A 15,900-nucleotide genomic window follows, 5' to 3' on the forward strand; every position below is an offset into this window, starting at 1 on the left:
TATGGTTCATCTCATCTTATATGTAGGGCTAGTACCAGAAGTGTATAGGTTCATCTCATCTTATATGTAGGGCTAGTACCAGAAGTGTATATGGTTCATCTCATCTTATATGTAGGGCTAGTACCAGAAGTGTATAGGTTCATCTCATCTTATATGTAGGGCTAGTACCAGAAGTGTATAGGTTTATCTCATCTTATATGTAGGGCTAGTACCATACGTGTATATGGTTTATCTCATCTTATATGTAGGGCTAGTACCAGAAGTGTATAGGTTCATCTCATCTTATATGTAGGGCTAGTACCATAAGTGTATATGGTTCATCTCATCTTATATGTAGGGCTAGTACCAGAAGTGTATAGGTTTATCTCATCTTATATGTAGGGCTAGTACCAGAAGTGTATAGGTTTATCTCATCTTATATGTAGGGCTAGTACCAGAAGTGTATAGGTTTATCTCATCTTATATGTAGGGCTAGTACCAGAAGTGTATATGGTTTATCTCATCTTATATGTAGGGCTAGTACCAGAAGTGTATAGGTTTATCTCATCTTATATGTAGGGCTAGTACCAGAAGTGTATATGGTTTATCTCATCTTATATGTAGGGCTAGTACCAGAAGTGTATAGGTTTATCTCATCTTATATGTAGGGCTAGTACCAGAAGTGTATAGGTTCATCTCATCTTATATGTAGGGCTAGTACCAGAAGTGTATAGGTTCATCTCATCTTATATGTAGGGCTAGTACCAGAAGTGTATAGGTTTATCTCATCTTATATGTAGGGCTAGTACCAGAAGTGTATAGGTTTATCTCACCTTATATGTAGGGCTAGTACCAGAAGTGTATAGGTTTATCTCATCTTATATGTAGGGCTAGTACCAGAAGTGTATATGTTTATCTCATCTTATATGTAGGGCTAGTACCAGAAGTGTATATGGTTTATCTCATCTTATATGTAGGGCTAGTACCAGAAGTGTATATGGTTTATCTCATCTTATATGTAGGGCTAGTACCAGAAGTGTATAGGTTCATCTCATCTTATATGTAGGGCTAGTACCAGAAGTGTATATGGTTTATCTCATCTTATATGTAGGGCTGGTACCAGAAGTGTATATGGTTTATCTCATCTTATATGTAGGGCTAGTACCAGAAGTGTATATGGTTTATCTCATCTTATATGTAGGGCTAGTACCAGAAGTGTATAGGTTCATCTCATCTTATATGTAGGGCTAGTACCAGAAGTGTATATGGTTTATCTCATCTTATATGTAGGGCTAGTACCAGAAGTGTATAGGTTTATCTCATCTTATATGTAGGGCTAGTACCAGAAGTGTATATGGTTCATCTCATCTTATATGTAGGGCTAGTACCAGAAGTGTATAGGTTTATCTCATGTTATATGTAGGGCTAGTACCAGAAGTGTATAGGTTTATCTCATCTTATATGTAGGGCTAGTACCAGAAGTGTATATGTTTATCTCATCATCTTATATGTAGGGCTAGTACCAGAAGTGTATAGGTTTATCTCATCTTATATGTAGGGCTAGTACCAGAAGTGTATATGGTTTATCTCATCTTATATGTAGGGCTAGTACCATACGTGTATATGGTTTATCTCATCTTATATGTAGGGCTAGTACCAGAAGTGTATAGGTTCATCTCATCTTATATGTAGGGCTAGTACCAGAAGTGTATATGGTTTATCTCATCTTATATGTAGGGCTAGTACCAGAAGTGTATAGGTTTATCTCATCTTATATGTAGGGCTAGTACCAGAAGTGTATATGTTTATCTCATCATCTTATATGTAGGGCTGGTACCAGAAGTGTATACGTTAATCTCATATGTTCCTTCAGATACATTTTATGAGAAGATAACTGTAAATACTGCAATGAGTGGCACAGCCGGTTGTTGTGGAGTCAGTATCTATGCCAGTTGTGTTACTCCTCACACAAGTCTCACCTGTGTCAGGTAACGTATCTGTCCCGACAGCTCAGACTCCACCTTCTGCATGGACGCCGTGAATTGCGTGGCTTGTCTGTCCACCAGCCGCTCATTTGGCTTCTCCTTAGAAAGTTCCAGAATCACATTTCCTACAATAAGGAGGACAGGCAGTTACTCAGCTGATTGTCCTGAAAACACGAGATCTGCTCTCAGACCACGAACCACGTCACTCAGAATCTCCTCCATACAGAGAGTCAGTGAGAAGAAGGGGAGCAACGAGACCATTCAGGAGCAGGAAAGCAAATAATGATGGTTTGCATGCAAATTTAAGGCAAGTTATATGCGGCTTAGAATTAGGACAATTAAATACACTTGCTTGTGTTTTTGATTCACCTGATCTCCAAGCTGCATGCAGTTGTGTTCCGCATGCATGTAATCTGGACTGCAGCTCACTGCGCACCTGTAGTAAGCAGTCAGTGCGGCAGCACAAGTCACCCGGGTACAACACGTTTAACCACTGAAGTACCAGCGGTCTCAGCCCCCTTAAGCAGTGTTCCCCAACCCTGTCCTCAAGGCCCACCAACAGTGCATGTTTTGTGGAAATCCACACAGGTACTTAATCAGCTCTGCTGAGACACTAATTACCTCACCTGTGCATGTTTGTGGTTTTCTGGAAAACATGCACTGTTGGTGGGCCTTGAGGATAGGGTTGGGGAGCTCTGCCCTTAAGGACCAGAGACCGCTGGTACCAGAAACAGCGGAATACAGTCAAAAGTCAGTGAATTGCCACACATACCCACCACAACTGTCTACGCCAGACACTGGGAACCTCAGCCACCCACTCTGCTGTCACTATGACAGCAGAGTTCCTGTGAGCCAGTCAGGAGCCGCTTTCATTGGCTCCAGATGCTATTAATGTAAGCCAATTGAAGTTGCTCACATTGATAGTCTCTCTGCCGTCATAGAGACGGGAGGGCGAGAGAGTGGCAGTGGGCAGTGGTGAGAGCGTGCGGCGAGCTGAAATCTACACCCTGCCAGCCACAGCAGCATCAAAACAGGGCGTAGATTTCAACTAACGTCATCCTTAAATGGTTAACGTGTACCTGAGATGAAAGGGTATAATAGTTTTATACATACCTGAGGCTTCCTCCAGCCCCCTCCATGCCGATCGCTGCCTCGCTGTCCTCCTCCGCCTCCTGGATTGTCTGGTAGAAGCCCTGTTAGCTTTGCTAGTCGGGGAGTTACTGCGTAGGTGCAGAATGCTTCCAGCTGCGGGAGCGTGCGGGCGGACTGCGCCGACTGGCAAAGCTAATGGGGCTTCTACCAGACAATCCAGGAGTCGGAGGAGGGCAGCGATCCGCATGGAGAGGGCTGCCTCAGGTATTCATAAAACTTGTATACCCTTTCATCTCAGATACATGTTAAATCGATATTTTGAAGAAAGAAAAATGTATATAAAAAAGGAAAATTTGATAATTTAGAGCACTGATTAAAAGTACACCGAAAATGTAAGAAATAGCAGTTGCCTGGCAGTCCTGCACGGAAGCTGAGCTGTCAGCGTGACAGAGTGAGCGGGTGCAGCAGTGAGGACTGCGAGAGCGCATGGCAGGGATGACTGAATTCTACGCCCTGGCAGAAATAACCAGGGCTGTGGAGTCGGGGCAAATATTGGGCACCCGGAGTCGGAGTCGTGGTTTCATAAACTGAGGAATCGGAAGATTTTTGTACCGACTCCACAGCCCTGGAAATAACAGGACATAAACAGGGTGTAGATTTCATCATTAAGATCTGGAAATTCAAAACTTCATATAACTCGCCCTTAAAGTGTACCCCTGAGATGAAACATTAGCCTGTATTTATGCTTACCTGGGGCTTCCCCCTCGCTGTCTTCGGCTCTGGTACCCGCGAGCGGGCGATTAGTGGGGGTTAATACTTACGCACTTGCCGCTTCTCTATGGTAACGGTGTCACGTGCAATTCGCCACATGACATCAGCGTATCACAGGGTGCCAGTGTATGATATGCTGGCGTGTCATGTGACAATGTGCACGTGATGCTGTTACCATGGAGACGTGACGCAGGAAGCAGTGAGTGCGTAATTATTAACCCCCACCAATCGCCCGCTTGCACGGAAGGGGGAAAGAGGAATCTACCTGCCTATCAGCGGGCCGTAGTTTGCTCAGCGCTGGTCTATAGCCTTCCCCGTTCTCCTTATGCCCCTCTCTTCCCAATCTGGCACCCTCTTCACCACATTCGACTTTAAAGGGACCCTGAGCAGTACAGCGGCCGAGTGTTTGGCTACCACTTCCTTATCAGTGACGCTAGTCGTCATCATGGCGGCCAGCGTGACAGTACTGCGAATGCATGGTTTAGAGTTAGAAGACTGCACATCCGCAGTACTGTCACGCCGGCCAGCGTGAAGACGACTAGTGCCACCGATAAGGAAGTGGTAGCCCGACACTCGGCCCGGGTGTCGCCGGTGCTGTATGCGGCGGAGGGACCGGGACAGCAGCCAGGAGGACGCTGGGGGACCTCCGACCTACGGTGGGCTGGAGAAAGCCCCAGGTAAGTTCCGATTTTGTTTATTTTCACTGCCCAGGGTCTCTTTAATAGTGCTAATGTAATCAGGGGAACTTCCCACTTGAGCAATTTGTTTGAAAAAAAAAAAAAAAAAAAAAAAAAAATATGATTGTTTAAAAGTGTTGGAATGCTACACAAATGTAAGTGCCCATAAAATTGCATTTAAAAATGTAGAATAAATATTGATAACGATAAATAAAAAGTGACATGAAGTGTAATTAGCCAGGCCTAATACAGCGCTGGGTACTGTCATTCGGTTTGGATGGTTACCTGCGTTCAGCAAGATGGTGGAAATCTCCCGCTCAATATCCTCCAAGACGCGCAGCCTCTCATTGGCCAGGCTATAGGTGGTCATTGTGTGCTCAGAGCGTTCAGCAGGTCCTCACACTGCTCCGCTCAACCTGTTATATGAAAATACATTATTACACATTCTATAAACACTGTGTGCTCAGAGGGTTCAGCAGGTCCTCACACTGCTCCGCCCAACCCGATATCTGCAAATACATTATTACACATTCTATAAACACTGTGTGCTCAGAGGGTTCAGCAGGACCTCACACTGCTCCGCCCAACCTGATATAAGCAAATACATTATTACACATTCTATAAACACTGTGTGCTCAGAGGGTTCAGCAGGTCCACACACTGCGCTGCCCAACCTGATATCTGCAAATACATTATTACACATTCTATAAACACTGTGTGCTCAGAGGGTTCAGTAATTCTACAGAATATATAAAGCAGAGGGACACCAAGAGCCCCAATAGTGTAATTCGTCTTGGGGACAACAAAATAAATGAGAAGTTAAATTATACTCACAAACCAGGGTTACCAATAGGCAACCACTGTATAGGCAGGTGGGGAGAACAATCCTGACCCCACTCAGGAATAAAAAGTCGCTCTCTGTAGACAGGAAAATAGGGTAACAACCCTCCACCCAGGGTGGACTCAATGTAGTGTACAAGATACAGAGGCGCCAAAAGAATAAAAGGTAATTAAATGAACTTAAAAAACCAACTGGTTAAGCAGAGGAGGCAGCGGTGGTCTTACCCCCTCCAAACAGACACAGGCAAGGACTGCGATTCAGACAGTCAACAATTTATTCGGAACTCCGAATCGGAGTTCCGAATAAATTGTTGACTGTCTGAATCGCAGTCCTTGCCTGTGTCTGTTTGGAGGGGGTAAGACCACCGCTGCCTCCTCTGCTTAACCAGTTGGTTTTTTAAGTTCATTTAATTACCTTTTATTCTTTTGGCGCCTCTGTATCTTGTACTCTACAGAATATATGACACATATATATGAATATATGTATACACCAGGCAGCATGATGGTGTAGTGGTTAGTGCTCTCGCCTTGCAGCGCTGGGTCCTCGGTTCGAATCCCATCTGCAAGGAGTTTGTATGTTCTCCCTATGTCTGCATGGGTTTCCTCCAGGCACTCCAGTTTCCTCTCACATCCCAAAAACATACAGATAAGTTAATTGGCTTCCCCCTAAATTGGCCATACACTACGATACATGCACTACACAATATAGGCATATGACCATGGAAGGGACTGGATTGTGAGCCCCTCTGAAGGACAGTTAGTGACAAGACAATATACTCTGTACAGCGCTGCGGAAGACGTTGGCGCTATATAAATACTAAGTAAGAATAGAGCACACATGTACAGTATAATAGATACATGTGGCAGACAGTACCTTCATACACATACAGTATATGCATTATACACACATACAGTATACAGAGACACCCAGTATATGCATTATACACACATACAGTATACAGAGACACCCAGTATATGCATTATACACACATACAGTATACAGAGACACCCAGTATATGCATTATACACACATACAGTATACAGAGACACCCAGTATATGCATTATACACACATACAGTATACAGAGACACCCAGTATATGCATTATACACACATACAGTATACAGAGACACCCAGTATATGCATTATACACACATACAGTATACAGAGACACCCAGTATATGCATTATACACACATACAGTATACAGAGACACCCAGTATATGCATTATACACACATACAGTATACAGAGACACGTGGTATAGGTAGACAGCACAGAGATACACAGTATATGCATTATACACACATACAGTATATGCATTATACACACATACAGTATACAGAGACACCCAGTATATGCATTATACACACATACAGTATACAGAGACACCCAGTATATGCATTATACACACATACAGTATACAGAGTCACCCAGTATATGCATTATACACACATACAGTATACAGAGACACCCAGTATATGCATTATACACACATACAGTATACAGAGACACCCAGTATATGCATTATACACACATACAGTATACAGAGACACCCAGTATATGCATTATACACACATACAGTATACAGAGACACCCAGTATATGCATTATACACACATACAGTATACAGAGACACCCAGTATATGCATTATACACACATACAGTATACAGAGACACCCAGTATATGCATTATACACACATACAGTATACAGAGACACGTGGTATAGGTAGACAGCACAGAGATACACAGTATATGCATTATACACACATACAGTATACAGAGACACCCAGTATATGCATTATACACACATACAGTATACAGAGACACCCAGTATATGCATTATACACACATACAGTATACAGAGATACACAGTATATGCATTATACACACATACAGTATACAGAGACACCCAGTATATGCATTATACACACATACAGTATACAGAGACACCCAGTATATGCATTATACACACATACAGTATACAGAGACACCCAGTATATGCATTATACACACATACAGTATACAGAGACACCCAGTATATGCATTATACACACATACAGTATACAGAGACACCCAGTATATGCATTATACACACATACAGTATACAGAGACACCCAGTATATGCATTATACACACATACAGTATACAGAGACACCCAGTATATGCATTATACACACATACAGTATACAGAGACACCCAGTATATGCATTATACACACATACAGTATACAGAGACACGTGGTATAGGTAGACAGCACAGAGATACACAGTATATGCATTATACACACATACAGTATACAGAGACACCCAGTATATGCATTATACACACATACAGTATACAGAGACACCCAGTATATGCATTATACACACATACAGTATACAGAGACACCCAGTATATGCATTATACACACATACAGTATACAGAGACACCCAGTATATGCATTATACACACATACAGTATACAGAGACACCCAGTATATGCATTATACACACATACAGTATACAGAGACACGTGGTATAGGTAGACAGCACAGAGATACACAGTATATGCATTATACACACATACAGTATACAGAGACACCCAGTATATGCATTATACACACATACAGTATACAGAGACACCCAGTATATGCATTATACACACATACAGTATACAGAGACACCCAGTATATGCATTATACACACATACAGTATACAGAGACACCCAGTATATGCATTATACACACATACAGTATACAGAGACACCCAGTATATGCATTATACACACATACAGTATACAGAGACACCCAGTATATGCATTATACACACATACAGTATACAGAGACACCCAGTATATGCATTATACACACATACAGTATACAGAGACACGTGGTATAGGTAGACAGCACAGAGATACACAGTATATGCATTATACACACATACAGTATACAGAGACACCCAGTATATGCATTATACACACATACAGTATACAGAGACACCCAGTATATGCATTATACACACATACAGTATACAGAGACACCCAGTATATGCATTATACACACATACAGTATACAGAGACACCCAGTATATGCATTATACACACATACAGTATACAGAGACACCCAGTATATGCATTATACACACATACAGTATACAGAGACACGTGGTATAGGTAGACAGCACAGAGATACACAGTATATGCATTATACACACATACAGTATACAGAGACACCCAGTATATGCATTATACACACATACAGTATACAGAGACACCCAGTATATGCATTATACACACATACAGTATACAGAGACACCCAGTATATGCATTATACACACATACAGTATACAGAGACACGTGGTATAGGTAGACAGCACAGAGATACACAGTATATGCATTATACACACATACAGTATACAGAGACACCCAGTATATGCATTATACACACATACAGTATACAGAGACACCCAGTATATGCATTATACACACATACAGTATACAGAGACACCCAGTATATGCATTATACACACATACAGTATACAGAGACACCCAGTATATGCATTATACACACATACAGTATACAGAGACACCCAGTATATGCATTATACACACATACAGTATACAGAGACACCCAGTATATGCATTATACACACATACAGTATACAGAGACACCCAGTATATGCATTATACACACATACAGTATACAGAGACACCCAGTATATGCATTATACACACATACAGTATACAGAGACACCCAGTATATGCATTATACACACATACAGTATACAGAGACACGTGGTATAGGTAGACAGCACAGAGATACACAGTATATGCATTATACACACATACAGTATACAGAGACACCCAGTATATGCATTATACACACATACAGTATACAGAGACACCCAGTATATGCATTATACACACATACAGTATACAGAGACACCCAGTATATGCATTATACACACATACAGTATACAGAGACACCCAGTATATGCATTATACACACATACAGTATACAGAGACACCCAGTATATGCATTATACACACATACAGTATACAGAGACACCCAGTATATGCATTATACACACATACAGTATACAGAGACACCCAGTATATGCATTATACACACATACAGTATACAGAGACACCCAGTATATGCATTATACACACATACAGTATACAGAGACACGTGGTATAGGTAGACAGCACAGAGATACACAGTATATGCATTATACACACATACAGTATACAGAGACACCCAGTATATGCATTATACACACATACAGTATACAGAGACACCCAGTATATGCATTATACACACATACAGTATACAGAGACACCCAGTATATGCATTATACACACATACAGTATACAGAGACACCCAGTATATGCATTATACACACATACAGTATACAGAGACACCCAGTATATGCATTATACACACATACAGTATACAGAGACACCCAGTATATGCATTATACACACATACAGTATACAGAGACACCCAGTATATGCATTATACACACATACAGTATACAGAGACACCCAGTATATGCATTATACACACATACAGTATACAGAGACACCCAGTATATGCATTATACACACATACAGTATACAGAGACACCCAGTATATGCATTATACACACATACAGTATACAGAGACACGTGGTATAGGTAGACAGCACAGAGATACACAGTATATGCATTATACACACATACAGTATACAGAGACACCCAGTATATGCATTATACACACATACAGTATACAGAGACACCCAGTATATGCATTATACACACATACAGTATACAGAGACACCCAGTATATGCATTATACACACATACAGTATACAGAGACACCCAGTATATGCATTATACACACATACAGTATACAGAGACACCCAGTATATGCATTATACACACATACAGTATACAGAGACACCCAGTATATGCATTATACACACATACAGTATACAGAGACACGTGGTATAGGTAGACAGCACAGAGATACACAGTATATGCATTATACACACATACAGTATACAGAGACACCCAGTATATGCATTATACACACATACAGTATACAGAGACACCCAGTATATGCATTATACACACATACAGTATACAGAGACACCCAGTATATGCATTATACACACATACAGTATACAGAGACACCCAGTATATGCATTATACACACATACAGTATACAGAGACACCCAGTATATGCATTATACACACATACAGTATACAGAGACACCCAGTATATGCATTATACACACATACAGTATACAGAGACACCCAGTATATGCATTATACACACATACAGTATACAGAGACACCCAGTATATGCATTATACACACATACAGTATACAGAGACACCCAGTATATGCATTATACACACATACAGTATACAGAGACACCCAGTATATGCATTATACACACATACAGTATACAGAGACACCCAGTATATGCATTATACACACATACAGTATACAGAGACACCCAGTATATGCATTATACACACATACAGTATACAGAGACACCCAGTATATGCATTATACACACATACAGTATACAGAGACACCCAGTATATGCATTATACACACATACAGTATACAGAGACACCCAGTATATGCATTATACACACATACAGTATACAGAGACACCCAGTATATGCATTATACACACATACAGTATACAGAGACACCCAGTATATGCATTATACACACATACAGTATACAGAGACACCCAGTATATGCATTATACACACATACAGTATACAGAGACACCCAGTATATGCATTATACACACATACAGTATACAGAGACACCCAGTATATGCATTATACACACATACAGTATACAGAGACACCCAGTATATGCATTATACACACATACAGTATACAGAGACACCCAGTATATGCATTATACACACATACAGTATACAGAGACACCCAGTATATGCATTATACACACATACAGTATACAGAGACACCCAGTATATGCATTATACACACATACAGTATACAGAGACACCCAGTATATGCATTATACACACATACAGTATACAGAGACACCCAGTATATGCATTATACACACATACAGTATACAGAGACACCCAGTATATGCATTATACACACATACAGTATACAGAGACACCCAGTATATGCATTATACACACATACAGTATACAGAGACACCCAGTATATGCATTATACACACATACAGTATACAGAGACACCCAGTATATGCATTATACACACATACAGTATACAGAGACACCCAGTATATGCATTATACACACATACAGTATACAGAGACACCCAGTATATGCATTATACACACATACAGTATACAGAGACACCCAGTATATGCATTATACACACATACAGTATACAGAGATACACAGTATATGCATTATACACACATACAGTATACAGAGACACCCAGTATATGCATTATACACACATACAGTATACAGAGACACCCAGTATATGCATTATACACACATACAGTATACAGAGACACGTGGTATAGGTAGACAGCACCTCTGCAGCAGCAGCGTACACAGCACAGAGATACACGCACAGTTATACAGTATACACACCTGTAGCCAGCACCTATATACACTGTATATATCTCGCCTCTGACCTCCTGCTGACCCGGAAGTGTCTCGCGCAGCCTCTCCCATTCCTATCATATGCGCTCACACGTCAGGCAGCGTCTCCCGCATAGCCCCGCCTCCTCCCCTCCGCGCATGCGCGCTCGGCGTGTCCCCGCTCTGTGTATCAGCGCTGTATGGAGTCTCCAGGCCGGCCGCCATGTTACCGGAGACCATCCTGCGTGCTGTGCTGGGAGACAGACGGGCGGGGGAGGCTGGAGCTCTAGCGGCTGTGTGACCGGAGCACGCCGAGACCGAGGGAGTGGCCGTGTGATCCGTGGGGCGGGGCCACTGCTAGCCTCTGACCACCTCATATGGCGGGAATCTCGCCTCTGATGTGTCCCCGCCCCCCGGCACAGGTGTGTGCAGTCACCCAGCTCACTGTGCACGATGTCTGATGGCATGATTATACTGCAGTGTGCAGAGTCAGGCATAGCAGCCTGTGTGTGATACAGGGCTGGAGGGTTACATACTTACACCCCTCCCCCATCCTGCTGCATTACAAGGGCACCTGTAAGTTAAAAAAAAAACAGACACACATAGCCCCCCTTTGAAAACCAAGTCCCGCCCCCTTTCTTCCTGTTCAGAAATGCATAAATATATATGTATGTTTTACTAAAGAAATGTTTGACCCTGAAATTTATTCCCAGACTTTAAGGCCCCATTCACACTAGAGCGTTTTATAGCATTTTGCCAGCGATTCCAGCAAAACACTCTAGCGCTAGTGCTTTAAAACCCTATGGGCCCATTCTTACTTGGGCAATTTGCGTTAATCGCTGGCGATTAACGCAAATGCGTAGCCTGCACCATTTTCAGGCAGTTTCCCGGCAATCGCGTTTCAGTGCTATGGAAGCGCTAAACGCGATTGCGGAAAAATCACCGCAGTGTTCAGTGATTTTCAGCTGAAAAATCACTCCCGCAAAACGCCGACGTTTGGCACTTTCAAGTGTGAATGGGGCTTAAATGTATATATTATTTTCTTGTGTTAATATGAAGGAAAATGACCCAGGATAGAAAGGACCAGTGTGGTTTGAATTATAAACCTATTTTTCTCAATATATTTTTATGGTATGCGTGACTAGGGCTGTGTTGAGGGCATGATTAGGGGTGTGGCAGGGCAGACTAGCGCCACTTTGAGATAAGGAAGGGACAGTTAAAGTAAATCTGAGATAGGGACTTACATATACATATCTAGGGCTGCCTCCAGGGTTGTCACTCCCATGCCGTCCTCCTCCGCCTCCTCATTTGTCTGCAATTGGCCACAGAAAGTCCTCCGGTCCAGGACCAATTGCACAACCTAGCCGCGCTCACTCCCCTGTCTAGCTCCTGGCACCAAGAGTGTTCACAGGTTCAGAACGCACCCGGTGACAGGAGCGAGACAGGCGCGCTCACTTGGGTGAACTGTGCCGGCTGGAGGACTTTCCCGGGGCCAGTTGCAGGCGAACGAGGAGGTGGAGAATGGCGTGGGAGCGATAAGCCTGGAGGGGGCTGGAGGAAGCCCCAGGTATGTATATTTTATATATAAATCCTCATCTCAGAAGGTTGGTCTGACCTCATCGCTGGGGCCCAGGAGGCAGAGGCGGTGAATGGCTGCGGGGAGAGCTACGGCGAGGGACATGCTGGGAGCTTGGGGCTGGAGGAAGCCCTGGGTAAGTAGCCCTTATTTTCTTTTAAAATGCCTGATAACTCCTTTAAAGACAGGGCCTGGCATGACAGACAGGCTTTCTCTGCTCCCAAAAATTACCGAAGAGGGCTCGCTCAGGGTCATGCTCTTTAAAATGGTGCACGAGGCAGCACGAGGCAGCACGGGAAGCAGATGTGACACTGAGGCACGTTCCCTGCTCTATGACATCCCTCTGTGTCCCCTATGCGCTGCTCTCCGCCCCCCCCCAGACACAAGCGTGCCATGCGGTCACCTCCCAAAACTGGTGACAAGCTGCTTGTCTGCAATCTATGAGGGGGAGGGGCATCCTTTGCAGGAGAGGCACTCCTACATAACACCCACTCTGGCATTAGGACTGCCCCTTCCCCTGCACTAATTGGCTAGCCCTGCCTCTCCCTCGCCACCCTGCTCTTTCATGAGATACACAGAGCCAGAGCTGTAGTGAAGTAACTCCAAGGGTTGCAGCCATGTTCGTGTGTTTTTGTTTTTTACCAAAAGTTGTCGATTGTGAGATGTAGGAGTGGCGGTAATTGACGCTACCTGATCTGGCTAGCCCTCTGGATCGGGTAGCATATTTTTCTTTCCCCTCCAGAAAAAAATGTCTTCCCCGGGTTTGCTTTAAAGAGGAGCACGGCCCTGTGCAAGCCGTTGTTGGCAGACACTGCCATACTTGCACAGGCGTTGTTTGGCTGCACTCGTGCTTAACCCTCCTGGTGGTACGCGGTTTCGGTGGCTGGGTCCGCGGGAGGGATTTTTTGAATAAAACTTGTTGCAATACTTGTAGCTAGCAATAGGCTAGCTACCAGTGTCCCCCGCACCTCTCTAAACCCCCCTGCGTATATTTACCCAGCCGCGATCCCGCGAGAGCAGCAGCCTCCGCAATCAGCTTCAGTCGCTATGGCGACAATTGGACATGACATCATCGACGTAATGCGCAGTCCCGATCCTCCTCATAGCGAAGGGTGGAGATGATTGGGAGGCTGCGCCATTGCAGGATCCCTGGGGGGGGGGGTACGTATTACGGAGGCAATCGGGGGGGATCAGAGCAGAGGGACTTGGGGGACACAGGTAGCTAGCCTAGTGCTAGCTACAAGTATTACAACACGTTTTATTAAAAAAATCCCTCCCGGGGCCATGCAATCCTCTGTGGCAGCTACCCCGAATGTAGGTCGGGGTTACCGCCAGGAGGGTTAAAGGACAACTGAAGTGAGAAGAATATGGAGGCTACTATAATTACCAGCCAGAGCTGCGAGGCATGTACAGAAGAGGGGGCGTGTCATATACGTGGCAGATAATACAGACGCCTTCAAAAGGGCTAAATTGTGGCTATTGCAGCTAGAGATGATCAAATGCATGCAATAATGTTATGCAGCTTCAACATGGACCAATAAAAATTAAAGCATGGTCCCATTTCAAGCTGCATATAATTTACATGAAATTTGAATGTAACAAGAAATGATTTTCATCTCATGAATCACCCCTGATTGCTGCCGCCCAGTATCTAGCTTATTTCTTATCTAGCCCCACTGTAAGCTCCATGCCAAAAGGTGCATACATGGATCCAATTTTGATTGGCCAATGGACAATTTACCGACCACCATGTTGTATAAGAGCTTATCTACACAACCTGTTGATAGTATTCAGACTCTGTTGGCCCTCACAGTACATGTACGTGGTAAAATTGGCCAATCACAATTGCATGTGTATACCAGGCTTTACTCTACCGATCCCTGTTTCACGTAATTCAGCTCCAGCTGCTATTGCCTGTGCCCAGTAACCTGTAAACAGAGGAAGACAAAAGTCACATAGCACAGTACAGGGAGACCTGTGGCTGCTCCATAGGCTTGCCTGATCCCCCATGACCCCTCCGCTGCCGGCTGGTACCCTCTTCATCTGTGTGGCTGCGCTCCCCCCCGTGTACAAGCGCGGGCGCACAATGCATGCACCAGTAGGGGTCACACCTGTGTTGTAGCAGCAGTCACTGGTGTACAGAGAAAAAAGCCAAGCATGAGTGGCTCTATGCTATTACGCATCCACGAGTTTGCGCCAGCACAGGGCAGCCACGGTCATACACAGAGAGGAGCGCAGGGCAGCCGCGGTCATACACAGAGAGGAGCGCAGGGCAGCCACAGTCATACACAGAGAGGAGCGCAGTGCAGCCACGGTCATACACAGAGAGGAGTGCAGTGCAGCCGCGGTCATACACAGAGAGGAGCACAGGGCAGCCACGGTCATACACAGAGAGGAGCGCAG

General features: G+C 43.8%; 1 protein-coding gene across 1 annotated transcript in view; it reads right to left on the bottom strand.

The window, feature by feature from the left end:
- Positions 1 to 12,064, bottom strand: part of MED11 (mediator complex subunit 11) — a 15,216-nt gene extending 3,152 nt beyond the window's left edge. Inside the window, exons 1-3 of the mRNA XM_068272599.1 lie at positions 11,931 to 12,064; positions 4,790 to 4,920; positions 1,959 to 2,089 (exon numbers count right to left, since the gene is read on the bottom strand). Of these exons, the coding sequence (XP_068128700.1) occupies positions 1,959 to 2,089; positions 4,790 to 4,874 (216 nt within the window). The 5' untranslated portion in view covers positions 4,875 to 4,920; positions 11,931 to 12,064. The remainder of the gene's footprint in view (positions 1 to 1,958; positions 2,090 to 4,789; positions 4,921 to 11,930) is intronic.
- Positions 12,065 to 15,900: the final 3,836 nt, after the last annotated feature.

Source organism: Hyperolius riggenbachi, chromosome 1 (assembly GCF_040937935.1).
Source record: "Hyperolius riggenbachi isolate aHypRig1 chromosome 1, aHypRig1.pri, whole genome shotgun sequence".
NCBI classification, from domain to species: Eukaryota; Metazoa; Chordata; class Amphibia; order Anura; family Hyperoliidae; genus Hyperolius; species Hyperolius riggenbachi.